A 17649-nucleotide genomic window follows, 5' to 3' on the forward strand; every position below is an offset into this window, starting at 1 on the left:
GTTTAAAGCGGAGGTTTGACACGCTTCTCTGTATAGCAAGGACAACTCTAATGCAAATTGAGACAACAAACCTGGGTTCTAATAAGGGGAGAAGAAGTTATTTGTGAGAAATTTGTTTGCTTATAAGAAAAGTGAGACATTGCGGCATTACGAACACTGTTTCCTTACACAGGAAGAGAGGATGGAAATAAAGGAAGAGCCCTAGGGGGTCAAAAGTGAAGCAAATTACTCCAGATTGAAAGGTAAGGCTGTATACAACGTCTATAGTCCAGCATGAAACTCCGGAACAATTCCACTCACAAAAGCACCCACTGGCAAATGTGAGACACTCGTCCATCCCGTGCGGCGCGGAGACAGATAGCCGATCGGCTGATTTGGGGTATAATACACCGCTTATGGGTGCGAAAGGAACAGGAGAAATAGCGTGATAATTCACATTATGACATGAAAATATTTAGTTTGAAAAAATAAAAGGATGTTTAGTTTTGAAAAATGAAGCGTAAATCTTAACAATATTTTTTAGAATTGTTTGATTTCAAACTTTAAATTATCTTGTCTATTTTTGCACATTCTGAACTATTCAGTCTGAGTATAACTCTGATCCTGATTCTTCGTATTATGTATTCATTTCCTCTTCTCTATTCGTCTTCTTTTCTTCTCCCTTCCATTCTCTTCTTTTTCTCTTCTCTGTTCATTCTACTCATGCCTAAAAATTAGATCCTTGGTTGATATTTCTATCACGCACCCCAAGCTCGCCACTGAGGAGATCGCTATCATCTCCCTTCTCGTTTTTCCTCCAGAACGTCCATCCTCCTTCTTGGTCTTTGTTCGTCCTTCGTTTGAGGAGAAACAAGATTGAAATAATGCCAATGATAATCGCACCTCCAACGCCAACAACTACACCTACAACGATTTTATTGGTGTTCGAGAGTCCACTGGATCCGCTGCTGTTGCCACGGTCACCAGAGGCAGCGCTAGGTTGATTGGTCCGCTCGCTATCGATGGTTCTGGTGACAACCACCGTCCTTCCATTGTCAACCGACAGAAAGGTTGTGGTGATTTGGTCACTTTGCAGAGAAGAGCTGGTGGTTTCTGGTGAGCTAGTGGTACTATCTTGCTGGGTTTCCAGGGCAGGAGTCTCCTTCAGCGACAGAGCTTCTTGTCTTGTCGTTGTTCTCTGCGACAGACTGGTAGGTTGAGTATTCGAAGAAGAACTCGACGAAATGACTCTGCTGCTTGTACGCTGGGCAAACGATGACGACAGACTCAGACTCGTCAGAAATACAAACGACAGCGTCGTTGGGTCATCAGAAAATGTGGTTGACTCACTGCTGATAGTAAAAGTACCGAACTCGTCTGATGAAACAAACACCAGGGTATCGTTATCTGCCCGAGCCATCACAACCACCGTCTCCTCAGGAACAGCTCTAACCTCGCTGGCGGTCTGCTCATCTTTTGGCCGTGACTCATATCCAGTCTTACCGTCTATAAATTGGAAACTCCATTGACGAAAATTTCCTTTCGTAATTTTTTCAATGCCTGGTGTATCCAGATGCAATGTGGTCACATAGATCAAGCTACACGCCACGGCAATCAACAACAACACCCAGCTTAACGAACGACAACTCATTACCTGCTATTAATAGAGATCAAAGAAGGGCAGAGATGAAACCTGGTGCGTCACGTGAACGAGGCGCGGCCCGTCGTGCCACGGCGCGGAAACTGGCGACGAGCAGAACAAAGGGAGGGGAATCCGTCGTCTATTGTGGTGTATGGGTGGTGGTATTGAAGACTGCTTATGTAATCAAATGATATCTCCGTCCCCTTTGGTATTAGTAATCTTCTGGAACCTTCTACAACTTTCGCAGTGATCCATTCTGGAAACTTCTACGCAGCACAATGCGAAACGGCTGCAAATTATAAAAGGCGCCACCGATACTTCTCCTTCAATTCATTCCACAATGTTTGCAATCAACTACAACCCCGTCTTGAGCTTTCTTGATTTAGTTCAACAACAACAGCAACAACAACTTCGTCAACAATTCCAACCAAAGATTTCAAAGAAAGTTGAAACTGAAGACGAGTATCAAATCCACATTTTCAAGCCATATGGTGACTTCAATTCTTATGAAGTCCGTGCTTTAAAGAGTCAAAATGGACTCGTAAAGCTTGTCATCGAATCTGAACCTGACAACTTTCAAGCCACCGTTTCGTTTTCGTTGGCTGAGATCGATTTGCAAGAAATCAACTGGTTATACTTCCGCGCCGAGAACACATTGGTGTTGAGGATTCCCAAGAAACAAAAGGTATGTTATCCTCAATTCTACTTTCCTGGCTGTGTTATTGGAAATGAAAGAGAACAACAAAGAGACGATAGGTTAAGGCAAGCTGAACAAGCCAAGCTTAATGCGAGAAGGGAATCAGAAGAGAGAGTGAGAAGAGAAGCTGAAAGAGCAAGGAGGGAAGCTGAGAGAGCAAGGAGGGAAGCTGAAAGAGCAAGAAGAGAAGCTGAAGAAAGGGCCAGAAGAGAAGCTGAGAGGGCTAGAAAAGAGGCTGAAGAAAGAGCAAGGAGAGAAGCCGAACAGGCAAGAAGGGCAGCTGAAGAGAAAGCCAGAAAGGAGGCGGCACAAAAGCAAGCTGAGGAAAACGCCAGGAAGGAAGCCAAGGCTAGAGAACAGGCAAAGCTTCAGGAAAGAAAGGAAAGAATCAGAAGAGAAGCCGAGGCCAGAAATGCTAAAGCCCAACAAGAGCAATTTGTTGAACAGCTTCTACAAAACTTTTTTACTCCTTTCTTGAGTCAAGTCAGCCAAGCTCAAGCCAAGAATTCTGAAGAAAAGGTTACCCAGAATAATGAATCATCTTCATCTCCAGCACCAGTTCCAGCTCCAGCACCAAAACAGCCATCTCCAAGATTAGACGCCAATGATGATAACGAGTCCGTTCAATCCGAGCCATTGACCCCAGAAGTTGGCTCTCCAAAGCTTGAAGCGAAAGACGAATCTCTCGATTTGCACAAGCACCCATCTTTGGAAGAGGTTGAAGATGAGGAGTTTGTCATGTTCCGCAAGAAGTTTGAACAATGATAATAATGACTACCTAGATATCAATTGCATAGATAATACGACCAATCTTATAATAATTCGATTTATTGTAGATTTTCCAATTTTTCATTTTTCACTGCTCCCCACATCTTCTCACCCCACCAATTTCTCGCATTCGCAACTTTCTTCATTGCTGCAATGACAATACTTAAAACTATTGGTGTTTTTGGTGGCTCCGGCTTTGTGGGAAGGAGTATTTGCAAGAAAGGGGTTCAACTAGGCTACAATGTGATAGGATTCTCTCGTTCAGGCAAACCGACGGGAATTCAGGGTGCTTGGGTCGATAAAGTGAACTGGCACAAGGCTGATATTTTTGATCCTTCGACATACGAAAACCAATTGAAAGACATAGATGTGGTGGTCCATAGTATGGGGTTGTTGTTCGAGAACCAAGCCTACAAAAAAACCATAAATACTAATTTCAATTTTCTCAACGACATTCAAAATTTGGCCAGTGTCATGAGAGGTGCCAATCCAATGACCAAAGGTCAACACGATTCATACGAAGCTATACAGCGAGACTCTGCGGTGATCCTTGCCGACGCTTTCTTGGAAGCTAGAAAAGAAAAAATGAAACCAAAGCCAACTTTTGTCTACATCTCTGCTGATCAAAAAATGCCAATTGTACCGGAGGCTTATATAGACACGAAGAGAGAGGCGGAGTTTGAATTGTCGTGCAAGCCTGGGCTTCGGAGCATCAGTTTGAGACCTGGTTTTATGTATGACAGTGAGCTGCAACTGCTCAATGCTCGCGCTTTACTCAAGACATTGTTGAGTCTTGGGTACGGAGTCAAAAACGCTGTTTTGGGAGATAATGTTTCTTATATCAATAACTTGATACGGCCTCCGGTCTCAGTGCAGCAATTGAGCCTGACGCTCTACGACAAGGTGGAAAAAGAGGAGTTTGATGGCACGGTTTTGTTGGAGGAGATTCGCGAGTATTGATGAAGATAGGACTTGAATATCACGACTGATGTATATAGAGGAGAATTGATAAGATTAATGGAGAAACAAGTACTTCAGCATATTAGTTTAAATATGGAGATTGTCTACTTTGAGTGAAAGGGACAATGAGTATTAACCGAATGAAATGATTGATTTAACAGTTGTATGTATTAATTATTCTACTTTATAGTAGAAAATGATAATTGAAATGATTAAGTTGGTTGTCCAAGACTGTATTCGGTTAACAGTATTGGTAATTGAATATGTTCCGACACCAAGTTGTGTATTATTAGTCAAACCTGAGCTTCTTATGACTTAGACGAATTGAATGAGTTATCATCACGATACGGGCTCTTGAGTGGAGTAGGCTGCGACGAGGCAATCAACTGGCGCATCAGTTCGAGCCAGATGAAATTGAGATCTTCAACGTTCAAGTTTGACGGTATAGTAATTCCGTTGGCGGTGATTTTGACATAGTCAATCTGGTCAACATAATGGACATCAGATTCGAATTTGCGGGGTACTGGTTTTGGTTTTGGTTTTGGTTCTGATTTTTCTTCTTTTTTGAGTTCTTTTTCAAGTTCTTTTTCCTCGTCTTTCTTCTCTGAGGGCTTCAAGACCGCCGGTGTCCACCAGTAAGCGGGAAACTTTCTAATGACATTTCCCGTTATCATAGCGACACATATGATCAAAACACTCAGAATCAACTGAACGGGAAGATACCACCAACTCATTTCACGAGTGTGTTCATCGACAGATGGAAGAAGTGCTGATGCACCAGCAGGCGGATGTACACAATTCAAAATGGACATTGCCACAGAAGCAACACCTACACTGAGAGCTCCACTGGCCCAATAATGGTGTCTTCCACCGGCACTCAACAGGAAAAGTTTTTGGATGCAAACACCAATAAGTGAGGCCACAAAATGGCCCATAAGTATACTACGAGGTTGTGCCAAAGGTGCCTGGTGAGCATTGAAGCAAAGAATAGCGGTTGCTCCGTAACTGGCAATGATCATAGGAACATGATGGGAAGTGAATACTGTATGACTCTTGAATACACCTTCCAATAGTGCAATACCACAGAAACTGGAAACAAGAATTTCAATCCATATCCAGTAGTCTGCCACGGGTTTGGGATGATGACTTCCTAGCACTCGGCGTATGGGTTTGGGTAGCCTATTTAGACGATTGTAGGGCACGTATTTGTTCAAGACTGTATCTATAGTGAATTTGAATACCATGTCTATGACAGGTTCTATTCTTTACTAGGCTTCTATGAGTGAAAAAGGTTTTATTATGCAGAAAGTTTCAATGCAAAGGCTTATAAATAAAGCAAGATTCGCTAACTCCAGCTGAGCCGGATTATATAGTGGCCGCGCGATTAAGTCGCTAATGCCGTCACTGCGCGCGATGACTCGGGCCGACAGAAATGTGCGGAAGACCGCTGAGTCAGTGAACAATGAGGAGGTTACTGAAAACTGGTTGGGAACTAAATTGTTCTTGAGAGGAAACTGTCAAGAGGATACTATGAAGAAACAAAAGTTTGTTTTTTTATCAAATTTTGCAATCTTGCAAATTTTTCATTTTTTAATCTTTCAGGTTTTCATTCGTTCTTAGACATCTATTATCTATACGCTGTAGCTGACTCCATTCATCGTAAACTGCCTTCTCTTATACCACTTTCTTGCCTCGTCAACTAAAAATACACTGCTGGTCAACAAGAAAAGGCTTCCAAGATCTGATAAGTACAATGCCTCGGTTTGGAAGACAGACTGGAAAAATGGCACATAAATGGCACACAATTGACCAAGAAGTGATCCGGCCACGGCAAAATTGAACATTTGGTTTTTAAGTCCGAGTTCAAAGATAGACTTGGTTTGGTGACGGCATGCCAAAGCATTGAACATGTCGTACATTACAAAACAGGTGAAAGTCATGGTGGTATCTCTGGCAGTCACCTCATTATCAATTCTTTCTTTGACAAAGATGTGAAGCGTACCAAGAATAATCATAGTGGCAGATTGTAAAACACGCTTGATCACAGCTTTGGTCAAGATTTTGTCGTTTCTCTTTCTGGGAGGCTTGTTCATCACCTCATGATCAACGGGTTCAACTCCGAGCGACTGGGCGGGAGGGCCATCCATCAAGATATTGATCCACAAAATTTGCATAGCATTCAAAGGGTTTGGAAGTCCAAAGAACGTAGCTAGAGCAATCAACGTCAACGCGGCAATCGAGGTGGATAACTGGAAAGTGATAAAGTTTTGAATGTTGAAGAAAATACCTTTACCCTCTTCGATCGCATTCAAAATCGTAGAGAAATCGTCATCCGTCAACACCATATCGGCTGCTTCTTTGGCAACATCGGTTCCATTTTTTCCCATGGCAATTCCAATATCGGCGAGCTTTAATGCTGGGGCATCATTGACTCCGTCTCCAGTCATGGCGACGATATCACCTCTAGCCTGAAGCGCCTTGACAATCAAGACTTTGTGCTCTGGAGTGGTTCTAGCAAACACCGAAACGTTGTGGATTGCATTCGAAAGTGCTTCGGGGGATAACTTGTCGAGTTGGTCGCCGGTCATGACAGAATCGTTGGTATGTAATGGCATTCCAATCTGCTTGGCAATGTTCTTAGCTGTGCTTGGAGAATCACCAGTAATCATAATCACATGTACTCCACCCTTCATGAGACGTGCAACCGATTTGCTCACATTAGGACGGGGAGGATCTTTCATTCCTATCAACCCGCAAAAAATTAAATCGGTAGGTTCACTCTCGATATGTTTCTCGTCACCGAACTTTTGCGTATTGTTGGCCAAGGCCAAAACTCTCAACCCTTCTCCCGCCAAAGTGTTGGATCTCTGGTTGATTTCGTCTCTTACTTCGTCACTAAGTTGCTTTACCTCACCTTTAGAGTCGTAGTATTTCGTGGAACGTGCAAGAATCTGCTCAGTTGCACCTTTAGCAAAAGTCTCAGATCTCGAAGTGTCGCCAGAATGAGCACATACTGCCATATACTTTCTTCTTGAGGAAAAGGGCAATTCGTAAGTACGTACTTTTTGACCACGAGTATCGTCAAGACCAAAGTGTGGTAAGCATTCAACAAAGGCAATATCGGAAGGGTTTCCAACAAACTTCTCGCTTTCAGATGAATACCTGGCGTTGTTACAGATATTGCCAGCCTCTAATATTCTGCGAATGTTGCTGGTGAGCTTGTGGTGTAAAGTATTATCATCGAGCCTTTCAACCACCAAGAATGGGGAATTGAACGTACCTTCAAAATCAGTCGACCATATTTTCGTCACAGTCATCCTGTTCTCAGTCAAAGTTCCAGTTTTGTCAGAGCAAATTACATTGACACTTCCTAATGTTTCGACACTGGGTAATCTCTTGACGATAGCTCTATGACGAGCCATTCTAAGCACACCAAGGGCTAAAGTGACTGTGACAATGATGGGAAGACCTTCGGGAATGGCTGCCACGGCCAAAGAAACGGAAATCTGGAACATATCTAACCACGAGCGACCCTGGGTAATACCAATTAAGCAGATGATTCCAATGACACAAAAGCTGAAGATGGAAAGATCCTTTCCGAGCTTATCCATGGCTTGTTGTAACGGAGTCTTGGGTTTTTCTATTTCTGACATCATTTCGAAAACGGCACCGAATTCCGTTTTGGAACCGGTTGCTATGACAATTCCAGAACCATGGCCATCGCGAACCAAGGTTCCCATGTAGACCACAGACGGACGGTTAGTGATTGGAATAAGACCGTTTGCTTCTGATTTGATGGCTTCTGGTGATTTTATTACCGGTCTGTTCTCGCCGGTGAGATTACTCTCATCGATGGAGAGGTGGACTGCGTCCGTTACTCTGATATCGGCGGGGATTCTGTCACCTTGGGAAAAGTGGACCACGTCTCCAGGAACCAAGGTCGATGCTAGAACATGAGAGGTGTTACCATTGCGTGTCAAGTTGGCTTCTGCTGGAACCAATTTGTTCAATGCAGCTAGCGATTTTTCCGAACGGTACTCCTGGACAAAACCTACAGTCACGACGATAGTGATTGCCAAGGTGATAGATATGGAGTCGTCGACGTTTCCCATCCAAAATGAAATGACAGCAGACCCGATCAAAAGTAAGATCAATGGGTCAGAATAGAAGCTTGCGATGAATTTTTTCACAAGACTCTCCTCTTCATCTTCGGCAAACTCGTTGACACCGTGTATGGATCTACGGTTGAGAATATCCTGATTGTCTGAAAGCCCCTTGTGAGGATCGGTTTTGAACTCCAGCACCGTGTCCTCCACCGACTGGGTGCAATAGCGGTTTGCAGCCGAGTTGACACGTTGGGGTGGTTTTAGAACCTGTTCCACATCGAACGGGTTCTCTGTCATAGTTGTCACACACTCGTGTGTCTAGGAAGAAATGTTGGGTCCAAGGCGCAAGAAAAACCACAAAAAACTGGTGAAAAATCGGCGCGGAAACTGACTATGGGACCCCAAATATGTAGTTAAGGAGGTGCGATCCAAAGATGTCGAGACGTGTTTCGTGCCTGCGAATGGTCGGATTATCGGTTGGTCCACTTGCGGAGAATCCACTCACGAATTATTAATGCAAAAGTTCGTGATGAAAAACGGATCGGCTATGGAAACGAAGATGCGCTCGGGTCCAAATGGTGTACTGCTGCGCCTTATTGAGATGGAACAAGGTTACAGTGGTAGTACAAGTGGTGGCTTATACAGCTGATATGTAGGTTTATGTAAGTATATGGCTTACTGGCCATCAACCACCTCCAAGGCAGCTTTGGAAAGACGGTTCATGACCGCAAGTCCTTCGTTGGTTTCTTCAATTCCTTCCACAAAGATCATATCCACGCCGGTTTCGTCGACTTCTCGAAGGTACCGAAAGAGATTATGGGATATGGTGTGACCGTCGGTACCTAGTTCACGGTCTATGCTCTCCTTGTTTGCTGAGGTGGAAGATATGCCGACAAAATGTCGAGATTTGAGTAATGCGATTTTGCAGTCTTGAAGATTATGCGACGAAATGTAATTGTCAATGGCCTCTTTACCATCTCCACAATTGACAAAAAGCACCACACGAGCTGTGGGAGAATAGTGTCTGTATTTCATTCCTGGAGTCCTTACGGCCTCAGTTTTACCAGCAGTCTTTTTCGCAACCACCACATCTTTCCAAGGCTCTCCTCCAACCAGCTTAATCTCCTCCAATGACACTCCACCAGGACGAAGAAGCATCGGCGGGTCCACTAGACCATCCACCACTGTCAGCTCGACTCCAAAGTCGCACGAACCGCCATCCAAAATGTATGGAATACGGCCCTGGAGATCATTATATACATGGCTAGCAATTGTAGGACTCGGCCGAGTAGACGCATTTGCTGATGGAGCGGCTAATGGGGTATCACTTAACGCAATGAGCGCCCGGGCAACAGGATGTTGCGGAATCCGAACCGCAAATGTAGATTGCCCTGCGGTTACAAACTTCAGAATTGGCGAGCTTTCATGAACAGGCAACAATATTGTCAATGGACCAGGCCAAAACTTGTGTATCAACGATTCGTACACCTTGGGTATTTGGTAATTTGGTGGTAGTATTTTGCGTTTCAATTGGCTTATCGACGAAACATGAACAATTAATGGGTTATCTGCCGGCCTGTTTTTGGCCTTATAAATGGACTTTACACTTTCGTCGCTCAACGCCGAGCCCCCGAGCCCATATACGGTTTCAGTTGGAAACCCAATAACATCGTGGGTGGTTGTTAAGACTTTGGCGGCAGTTTCAAGATTTTTTTTGGTGACTGGATCTGAAATTTCCAACTCATCTCCCTTGAAGGTGATGCTCAGTCCGTCGACCGGAAGTATCTTCGTCGTGTATGACATGGTTCTGCGGCTCCAGGTGGAGAAATGGGTTCGTAGTGATGCTCTGTACGTTGTGATTAAGCTAGAATCATCGCCTAGTCTCATCGCTAATTCTCACCGCCATGGTATGCAGGACCGTAGGCTGGGGCACCACCAAGCCATGCTTAGAACACAAGGTTTTCAGTAATGATTTTCTTCTCGTCCTCGTCCAATTGGTCGTAGTATTTCTCAAAATGGCCCAAGTTTTTAGTGGTACATTCTCGGAAAAAATATATGAGCATTTCTCTCAAAGAATCGTCTCCATTCTGGCCCTCATGATCGCTATCTTCGTCATCTGAATCAACATAGGACTTCAATTTTGCATAGTTAGGAACCCCAAGGTCTCCCATATCCTCCCAATCGTCTCCATCTTCATCGTCGTCATCTTGGTTATCCGGTAAGTAGCCGTTTGCATTGGGTTGTTGGTTCTGGAAGGATAGTTCACCTGCCAATAATTTCAATATTTTTAGAGACGCAGATATTTGGGTATAACGGTCAGGGTTCGCCTTGGTCACAGATCTAGTGCGTATTATATCTCCCTCGTACGGTATGATATCACCGTCCACAATCAAATTCTCAATTCGCAGATCTCCCAACATGAATATCTTTCCCAATGCCAATGCGTTTTGTTTGATTTTCTCATATCCTCGAGTAATCTCGAACGACAGAAACCACATAGGCATAACGAGCTCAAGCCCGTTCCTTTCTTTCAGGCCAGCTTCCGGGATCTTGATCCGATTGTACATATAGTCCACCATCTCACTTGGCGACGACAACACAAGGTGGCAGAAGACCTGAATTAAACCTTCAATGGTAACAACCTCTCTTGCAACTAGTAACCGCCGAGTAACGGCATCAAGTATTTGCGATAAAAAGTCATTTCCCAAGTATGCCTGGAACTTTTGGATTAGTGACAACACAATAGTTCCACAGTTCATGGCCGCGCTATCGGATAATTGCGGTGATAAAAATTTGGCTACTATTGCCATAAGTAAATCCATACCTGACTCGCCTGTTGGTTTTTGATACTGAAGAAACGATTCGGATGCTCGTTGAAGCAAAGAATCGAGAACTTGACCACCACTTTGCATGATCTGGTTGTCCACGGACAAGAGTAACAAGTCATACAAATCCGAGAAGATGTATTCGAAAACTTCTGCGGGAAAACCACCACTTGATTCAGTGGGTGCTTCTTTGATAATTACACTCAAAAGTTCCAAAGCGAGATCCAATTGCGGCGAGTACTCTCCACCTTGAGCAATGCTGTTGCGAAGAAACTGAAGAATGAACGGAATGGACTTTTGACAGCATTCCAAAAATGAATTGAGATCAACATCGGCCAAGAGTGTCTCCAAACAGTCCGACGAGTCAACTGCTAGCTGAATATTTCCTGGGTCTTTGAACGAGATTTTGAAAAGAAGGTCCAATACGGTGACGGAACCATTTTCCAATTGTATCTGGCGGCTCAATGCTGTTTCCTTGTTTAATTTTACAGCGACAGTGAGGGCCTCAAGTAACGAGGGCAACGTATCCTCTTCACTTTCTTCCACCAAAGAAGCTATAAGAAGCGTTGTTTGCTCGTGAGCTGCAAGCCGTTGTTCGGGTTCCAAAGTATCGAACTTTATGAGCTGATTGTAAAAGGTCAATGCTACTAAAGAGGCACCTTTCACAATTGCAAAGGGCAACTCTTCCATAAGGTTTTGCGGGCAGTTGGCAAAAAATTTCATCATTTCCAAAAAGCTTTTAGACGCAAAAGAGGTAACTGATAGCTTTTCCTGAAACTTTTCGAGAAATTTGGGGAGAAGTAAGAAGCATCTGCTAGTGACAAGCGCGGCACTTTCCAACAGGCTCTCGTCACCGTACAGAACAAGCAGGGAGATCGAATTCAAAATGGACACTGGAGAAGTCTCATTATCAATAAGCACTGCTTCATCGTTCATACAAAGACTTTCGACAGCGAATAACTGACACTCACGAAATTCCGGAGCGGCTGGCAAAGACATAGACTGGACCAAAAGAGAGAACGCCTTTTGGGCGTCTTTGCTATTAAGCTCTGACAAAAGTTCATTAAGTACCTCACGAGTAGAAGTTAACAGGGAAAAGCCTGTTACATCAGTGACAAATTGGTTAAAGTCGGCAACATAGTCTTCGACAGTTTGCTGGGAGAGGATACCAAACAACAACAAATTTTGAAGTACCTGAGGAAAAGACTCGCCCACAATATCGCCAATTGGTACTGCTGCCTGTACGGCTGATATAGCACGAATATACTCTAGTGAAAGTAAATTAATATCTGTGTTGATGTTTGACAGGTTCATGGAGCGATGAGTTGACGAGATTGATTCCAAGTCCCTGAATAGTGACGAAGCAGCATCTCGTATTAACTGCGGTGAAATTTTGCGCAAGAACGAGGAAACCACATCAGCCGTTAAACGGTAAAGATAAGTGTGGAGGTAACCGGAGGAAGTTAGAGTGGATTGTAAATCAACTGGGTATGACAATAAATTGGTGAATAGGGTCATTGCCTCATTAACAAGACTTTTCACCCCGTTTTTTCGTTGAGGAGTGGAAAATGCCTCGGGGCTTTTGAGTGTAGTAATTACCGACAGGTAGAGTCGAAGACTGGCGATTTTCACATCCAACAGCGTATCAGGACGAGTCAAAAGTGTGGAGATATGTGACACGATTTGAGAACCCACGTTCCCTTCCCAAAATTGTTCATCAGTTATCAAGTCGTCAAAGAGATCATTGAGAACTAAGAGACTTCCAGCAATGGCTATATTATCTCCCTCCACAACCTGCTGGTACAAAGTTGAGAGCAATTGTGGCCATTCGTCAGGGTAGTCGGTAGCGGCAATTTGTGATATCACGTAGGAAGCACCGGAGCGTAATTTGGATTCAGTAGAAGTAGTTGCAAGTTTGAGCATATCGTTGCGAATAGCTTCCTTGAGGTTCTGGTCAGTAGGAGGGCCCACGAACGAGTCAAACGCAAGCGACCAGTACATGGGAACAATTCTTCGTATGTGCAAAAGACACAGCTGTCTTATATCCACGGGAATCGAATTATTTTTGGCCAGTTCCACCAACTGGTACAAAGCACCATTTGGATCTTCTGCTACCGCATGCTTAAAGTTGACCTCCGCTTGGATTCTGGTGGTGTTGTCGGCGCTTGTTTGGTTTACGACAAGCTCGAGAATGTTCATGGCGTTGAGTGTAGTGGGATGATTGTGATGAGAATGAAGATGAGTTCTGAGATCGCGGCGCGTGAAAATTAGCGCGCTAGATGATGGTGCGACAATGAGAGCTAGGGAAAGTCGCACCGAGACTTAGCGAGAGCTAGCGTGGTTGGGAGGTGCGAAGTTGCGCCAAAATTCCGTAGTGTGTCACACCGCGCACACCGCGCGACACTGAGTTGCGAGTGCGATTGGTGGCGGTTCTTTTCAACTACAACTCAATCATGCCCCTTTATCCAGCACTCGAAGAGATCAAAGACTCTCTCCTGGCAGAGCAGCTAGCTATTCTCAAGCGCCAGTTGGACTCGGAACAGCCAAATGTCAGTCCTCAGACTCGATTCAACTACGGATGGGGACTCGTGAAATCTCCAGATCGCAAGCTCCAGCAGCACGGACTCGAGCAATTGGCCCAAGTTTACAGAGAAGAGAACTCCATGCACAGAGAAGCACTCTACTACTTGGCGGTGGGGTCTTATAAGGTGGGAGAGTACAGTAATGCTCGTCGCTACTGCGATGCGTTGCTCAAATCAGAACCAGATAATAGCCAGGCTCGAGCTCTCAAGGAAATGGTGGACGACAAGGTTACCCAGGACGGCTTGATAGGCTTGGGTGTGGCTGGTGGTTTGCTTGCGGTGGGCGTAGGAGTGATAAGTGCATTGGCACGGCGGAAAAGAAAGTGAGAGAAGGAGAGAGAAAGAACAGAATGGGAGTGAAGAGAGAAAGAGAGTTGAGAAAGAGAGAGAAAGAGAAGAAGAGAGAGAAAGAGAAGAAGAGAGAGAAAGAGAAGAAGAGAGAGAAAGTGAAGGAAAGAGAGAACGCAACCTAAAGGATGAAGTTGAACTTTTAGTGACTCCACTCAATTTTCCTCCTCCACACTGTAGGTCGTCCGGTACTATCGCTCAGTGTGCAAGCCCTACTCAACATCTACAGTACATAAGCTTTAGCCCAGCTTTATTGTTTTGGCTTATTATTTTTATTGCATCTTTATCCAACTTTTGCAGCTTATTTTCTGTAGCATTTATTCGCTTCGCATGTTTCCTGATAAAGTAGCGCAGGCGGTCCTTTCCCACTATGACAAACTTCCACCGTCAGCAAAGCCAGGGATTCGTTCAAATGGAGTTCGAGAATGGACAATGCTAGCAGGGGTTGTGGCGGTAGTCGATAGCTCCATAGTTCCATTGACCATTGCAACTGGAGTCAAAGCGATGCCTGACGAAATCAGAAAATATTCAAAAGGGAAAATAGTACACGATATGCATGCTGAGATATTGGCGTTACGGCTCTTTAACTTGTTCTTGCTTGAAGAGTGCCAAAAGCTTATAGAAGGCAAGTCAGAATTTGTGGAGAAAATCGGCGAGAAATTCAAACTTCGAGATGAGATCAAGTTGGTGCTTTATGTCAGCGAACCGCCGTGTGGCGATGCCTCTTTGGCATATTCTGCTAAAGGCGAAGAAGGCTGGGAACAGGAACCACAGAAAAAACGCCAAAAAGTTCTTCGTGGTAGAAGTTTTTATGGCCGGATTGGCGAGGTGAGAACCAAGCCTGGAAGAAGTGATAGTTTAATTACTCTAAGCAAATCTTGTTCCGACAAGTTGTGTGCCAAGCAAGAACTTGGGCTCACGAATGCATTGACAGCACCATTATTTCCGCAAAATTGTTTTTTGGATAGCATTATTGTTCCTGATGGACTAAAGAGTGATTTTGACAGGTGCTTTGGAAGAATAGAAACGAACCATCAGATCAAGCTCCAATTTAGCTCGGTGAAATTCCAGAGTGGGAAGCCTCTGACGGAAGATTTTGAAGAGGTAAAGAAGTATTCGCCGTCGCCATTATCGGCGTTGAAAATTGTTCCTTCTGGCACTTTTCAGGTGCTCAACAACGGAGTGAAAAATGGCAGTTTTGTGAAGGGAAAACCGCCAAAAAAAGGCGGAGAGAGCATTATAAGCAATTGGAATATGGCACAAACTGCAAAAGAGATTCACAAAGATTCCGCTAGTTTGAAAGTGGGTCTCACTTACCACGATTACAAAACCAGTTTTGAACAGCGACAACGACTCAAATTGAAAACCCGCAGCCAGCTCCAAACCTGGATACCTACCCTGGTCGATGACTTTACCTTGTAATATCTATGTCTACTATGGAACTGGGTCCTCATAAATGTATCCAGTGGCTAATCAGAGTCCGATGCGGACCCCGACTCCTCATCTTGAGCCAACTGCTCCGCCTCCGTCACCTCCATCGAAATCGCATACTCGGCACCCTCCAACAAATTACGCAACTTCTGGTTATCCGTCACCAATTGTATGGGCTTCAAGCCATGACTATTCACTATGCGAGGATCAGCTCCAGCATCCAACAAGTTGTCGACCACAAAAGTTCCATGTTCCGGCTCGTCGGCACAGTACTTGACCGCCAAATGCAACGGGGTATCACCCTCTCGGTTCAAAGGATCCACTTCAACACCTTCAATGTCAAGTATGATATCTATCAGTTCCCAGTGGCCCATTCGACATGCTAAATGCAACGGCGAATTGTTCGTAATGGTTTCTTTTGTGGTATTGATCAAGTGTGCCAACTTTTGCGAGTCGTTGTTGAGTTCGGCTTTGATCTGGAGTAAAAGTTCGGTGTTGTTTCGACGTGCACATTCGAGGATCTGCTCGGAATACGAAGCCCCTTCTTCTTCCATAGCAATGTATGATTTGTGATGTGGATTCTAAATAGTAAGCACCAACGAAAAGCACCAAAAAAACTGAAAGTCCAAGGGAAATTGATGTACAAAGACTAGTACACTTGTTCAGATCACAGAATCAGTTGAGACTTTAAAGAGGTCACATCCGTGCACCCACAAATGATCCTGCAGAATGGCACTATTTCTATGTTGCATTTCCTCGACCAAAACGCCTTCTTTTTGCTTCAGAGAAACATGGCATACCGCCACACTACTAATCTTTCCACTCGATCACTTTCAGCTTATTTGGCCAACATTTTCCCCAAAATCACCATCCCTAATTCTCCTGAGGTAAGACACATCAGTGCACCAACTCTCAACTGCGCACTTTGCATCGATATCTCGATCTTGATAGCAAACGATCATGGTCAAGCCCATTATTGCCCCATCGATTCTTGCGTCTGATTTCGCCCATTTGGGGTGCAATTGTCATCGTATGTACGATAATGGAGCCGACTGGCTTCACATTGATGTAATGGATGGCCATTTTGTGCCCAACATTTCCATGGGTCCTCCAATTATCACCAGTTTAAGAAACGAGATTCCACGTAGCGATACAAAAGCAAGCTTTTTTGATTGTCACATGATGGTTTCGGAGCCGGAAAAGTGGGTTCCGGAAGTAGCAAAGGCTGGGGGTGACCAGTACACATTCCACTACGAATCGACAAACGATCCGGTAGCTTTGGTCAAGTTGATCAAGTCTCATGGCATGAAGGCAGCTTGTGCTGTGAAGCCCGGAACGCCTGTAGATGTGTTGTATCCATTGGCAGAGCAGTTGGACATGGCATTGGTGATGACTGTGGAACCTGGATTTGGAGGACAGAAATTTATGCCAGAGATGATGCCCAAAGTGGAAGCATTGAGGAAGAAGTTTCCTCAATTGAACATCCAGGTTGATGGTGGGTTGGGTAAGGACACTATTGGAGCAGCTGCTGATGCCGGAGCCAACGTTATTGTAGCTGGAACTGCGGTATTCAAGGCGAGCGATCCACTGGAAATGATTCAAATATTGAGAGATGCAGTGACAAAGAATTTGGAGGCCAGGGGACTCCTTGAGAAATAGCATGGGTTACTGTAGTGCATTAAGATTACGAATTTAATGGGACTGTAGAGTCTTTAGACATGTCTTTTTGGTCTTCTTCATTTCTCTTCTTCATTGAACTAAAATGCTTGTACTCCCAAAGTAGTACCTTCGCCCACGGCAGGTGCAAGCCCAGCACTGCTATCAGCCTTCTTGGCACGAATCAACTCCCACAATGAGTCCTTCACTCTTTGTATTTGTGTTTCTGTTGCAACCCCGTTATCCATGTCCATATCGGGCGCGGTTCCATTTCTCTGCTGAACATATTTTTGGTTTCTAGCAATCTTTTTGGCTCTTTTCTTCGAGAGCGTACGGTTGGTAACTACAGCGGTGTCAGGAGAGCTTCCAGTGTACAAAGCAATGGCTTTCGAATCTGTTGGACGAGGAGCGGTTTTTGTTTCTGTGTTGTATCTTGAGGTGGATGAGCGAGTAGCAACCACAGATTTGGATCTGGCGGCCCTTCTTTTGCCTAGAGACATAGCATGGCTCTTACTTTGGATCTTTTTGGACGGTTTGTTTATGGAGTTTCTAGATGGCATTGTGGATCAGAATAAAAATTTCGCAGTGCGATGCGAGATGAGGAGATGAGATGAGATAAGGAAATGAGTGAGGGAATGAAATGAAGAGGAAAGAA

General features: G+C 44.4%; 12 protein-coding genes across 12 annotated transcripts; 5 read left to right on the forward strand and 7 right to left on the reverse strand. All coding sequences in view use genetic code 12, as the record gives it.

Annotated features, from left to right (window-relative positions):
* Positions 1 to 706: 706 nt before the first annotated feature.
* Positions 707 to 1630, reverse strand: DFI1 (Dfi1p; the record flags this gene model as incomplete). The annotated part of the gene is made up of 1 exon (XM_001487514.1): positions 707 to 1630. One exon carries the CDS (start codon positions 1628 to 1630, stop codon positions 707 to 709), a length of 924 nt encoding a protein of 307 aa, XP_001487564.2.
* Positions 1631 to 1961: 331 nt separating this feature from the next.
* PGUG_00942 (uncharacterized protein) lies at positions 1962 to 3083 on the forward strand (the record flags this gene model as incomplete). The annotated part of the gene is made up of 1 exon (XM_001487515.1): positions 1962 to 3083. One exon carries the CDS (start codon positions 1962 to 1964, stop codon positions 3081 to 3083), a length of 1122 nt encoding a protein of 373 aa, XP_001487565.1.
* Positions 3084 to 3239: 156 nt separating this feature from the next.
* On the forward strand, positions 3240 to 4046 carry PGUG_00943 (ubiquinone biosynthesis protein; the record flags this gene model as incomplete). Its single annotated transcript, XM_001487516.1, has 1 exon — positions 3240 to 4046. The coding sequence occupies one exon, from the start codon at positions 3240 to 3242 to the stop codon at positions 4044 to 4046; it is 807 nt and encodes a 268-aa protein (XP_001487566.2).
* Positions 4047 to 4354: 308 nt separating this feature from the next.
* On the reverse strand, positions 4355 to 5290 carry PGUG_00944 (uncharacterized protein; the record flags this gene model as incomplete). The annotated part of the gene is made up of 1 exon (XM_001487517.1): positions 4355 to 5290. The coding sequence occupies one exon, from the start codon at positions 5288 to 5290 to the stop codon at positions 4355 to 4357; it is 936 nt and encodes a 311-aa protein (XP_001487567.2).
* Positions 5291 to 5677: 387 nt separating this feature from the next.
* PMR1 (Ca(2+)/Mn(2+)-transporting P-type ATPase) lies at positions 5678 to 8449 on the reverse strand (the record flags this gene model as incomplete). The annotated part of the gene is made up of 1 exon (XM_001487518.1): positions 5678 to 8449. One exon carries the CDS (start codon positions 8447 to 8449, stop codon positions 5678 to 5680), a length of 2772 nt encoding a protein of 923 aa, XP_001487568.2.
* Positions 8450 to 8827: 378 nt separating this feature from the next.
* Positions 8828 to 10039, reverse strand: PGUG_00946 (threonylcarbamoyladenylate synthase; the record flags this gene model as incomplete). The annotated part of the gene is made up of 1 exon (XM_001487519.1): positions 8828 to 10039. The coding sequence occupies one exon, from the start codon at positions 10037 to 10039 to the stop codon at positions 8828 to 8830; it is 1212 nt and encodes a 403-aa protein (XP_001487569.2).
* A 59-nt stretch (positions 10040 to 10098) lies between these two features.
* Positions 10099 to 13176, reverse strand: PGUG_00947 (uncharacterized protein; the record flags this gene model as incomplete). The annotated part of the gene is made up of 1 exon (XM_001487520.1): positions 10099 to 13176. The coding sequence occupies one exon, from the start codon at positions 13174 to 13176 to the stop codon at positions 10099 to 10101; it is 3078 nt and encodes a 1025-aa protein (XP_001487570.2).
* A 254-nt stretch (positions 13177 to 13430) lies between these two features.
* Positions 13431 to 13886, forward strand: PGUG_00948 (uncharacterized protein; the record flags this gene model as incomplete). The annotated part of the gene is made up of 1 exon (XM_001487521.1): positions 13431 to 13886. One exon carries the CDS (start codon positions 13431 to 13433, stop codon positions 13884 to 13886), a length of 456 nt encoding a protein of 151 aa, XP_001487571.2.
* Positions 13887 to 14237: 351 nt separating this feature from the next.
* On the forward strand, positions 14238 to 15329 carry PGUG_00949 (tRNA-specific adenosine deaminase; the record flags this gene model as incomplete). The annotated part of the gene is made up of 1 exon (XM_001487522.1): positions 14238 to 15329. The coding sequence occupies one exon, from the start codon at positions 14238 to 14240 to the stop codon at positions 15327 to 15329; it is 1092 nt and encodes a 363-aa protein (XP_001487572.2).
* A 47-nt stretch (positions 15330 to 15376) lies between these two features.
* Positions 15377 to 15892, reverse strand: PGUG_00950 (uncharacterized protein; the record flags this gene model as incomplete). The annotated part of the gene is made up of 1 exon (XM_001487523.1): positions 15377 to 15892. The coding sequence occupies one exon, from the start codon at positions 15890 to 15892 to the stop codon at positions 15377 to 15379; it is 516 nt and encodes a 171-aa protein (XP_001487573.2).
* A 406-nt stretch (positions 15893 to 16298) lies between these two features.
* Positions 16299 to 16997, forward strand: PGUG_00951 (ribulose-phosphate 3-epimerase; the record flags this gene model as incomplete). Its single annotated transcript, XM_001487524.1, has 1 exon — positions 16299 to 16997. One exon carries the CDS (start codon positions 16299 to 16301, stop codon positions 16995 to 16997), a length of 699 nt encoding a protein of 232 aa, XP_001487574.2.
* Positions 16998 to 17095: 98 nt separating this feature from the next.
* Positions 17096 to 17554, reverse strand: PGUG_00952 (uncharacterized protein; the record flags this gene model as incomplete). The annotated part of the gene is made up of 1 exon (XM_001487525.1): positions 17096 to 17554. One exon carries the CDS (start codon positions 17552 to 17554, stop codon positions 17096 to 17098), a length of 459 nt encoding a protein of 152 aa, XP_001487575.1.
* Positions 17555 to 17649: the final 95 nt, after the last annotated feature.

The sequence above is a fragment of the Meyerozyma guilliermondii genome, genomic scaffold (assembly GCF_000149425.1).
Source record: "Meyerozyma guilliermondii ATCC 6260 scaffold_1 genomic scaffold, whole genome shotgun sequence".
Taxonomy (NCBI): Eukaryota; Fungi; Ascomycota; class Pichiomycetes; order Serinales; family Debaryomycetaceae; genus Meyerozyma; species Meyerozyma guilliermondii.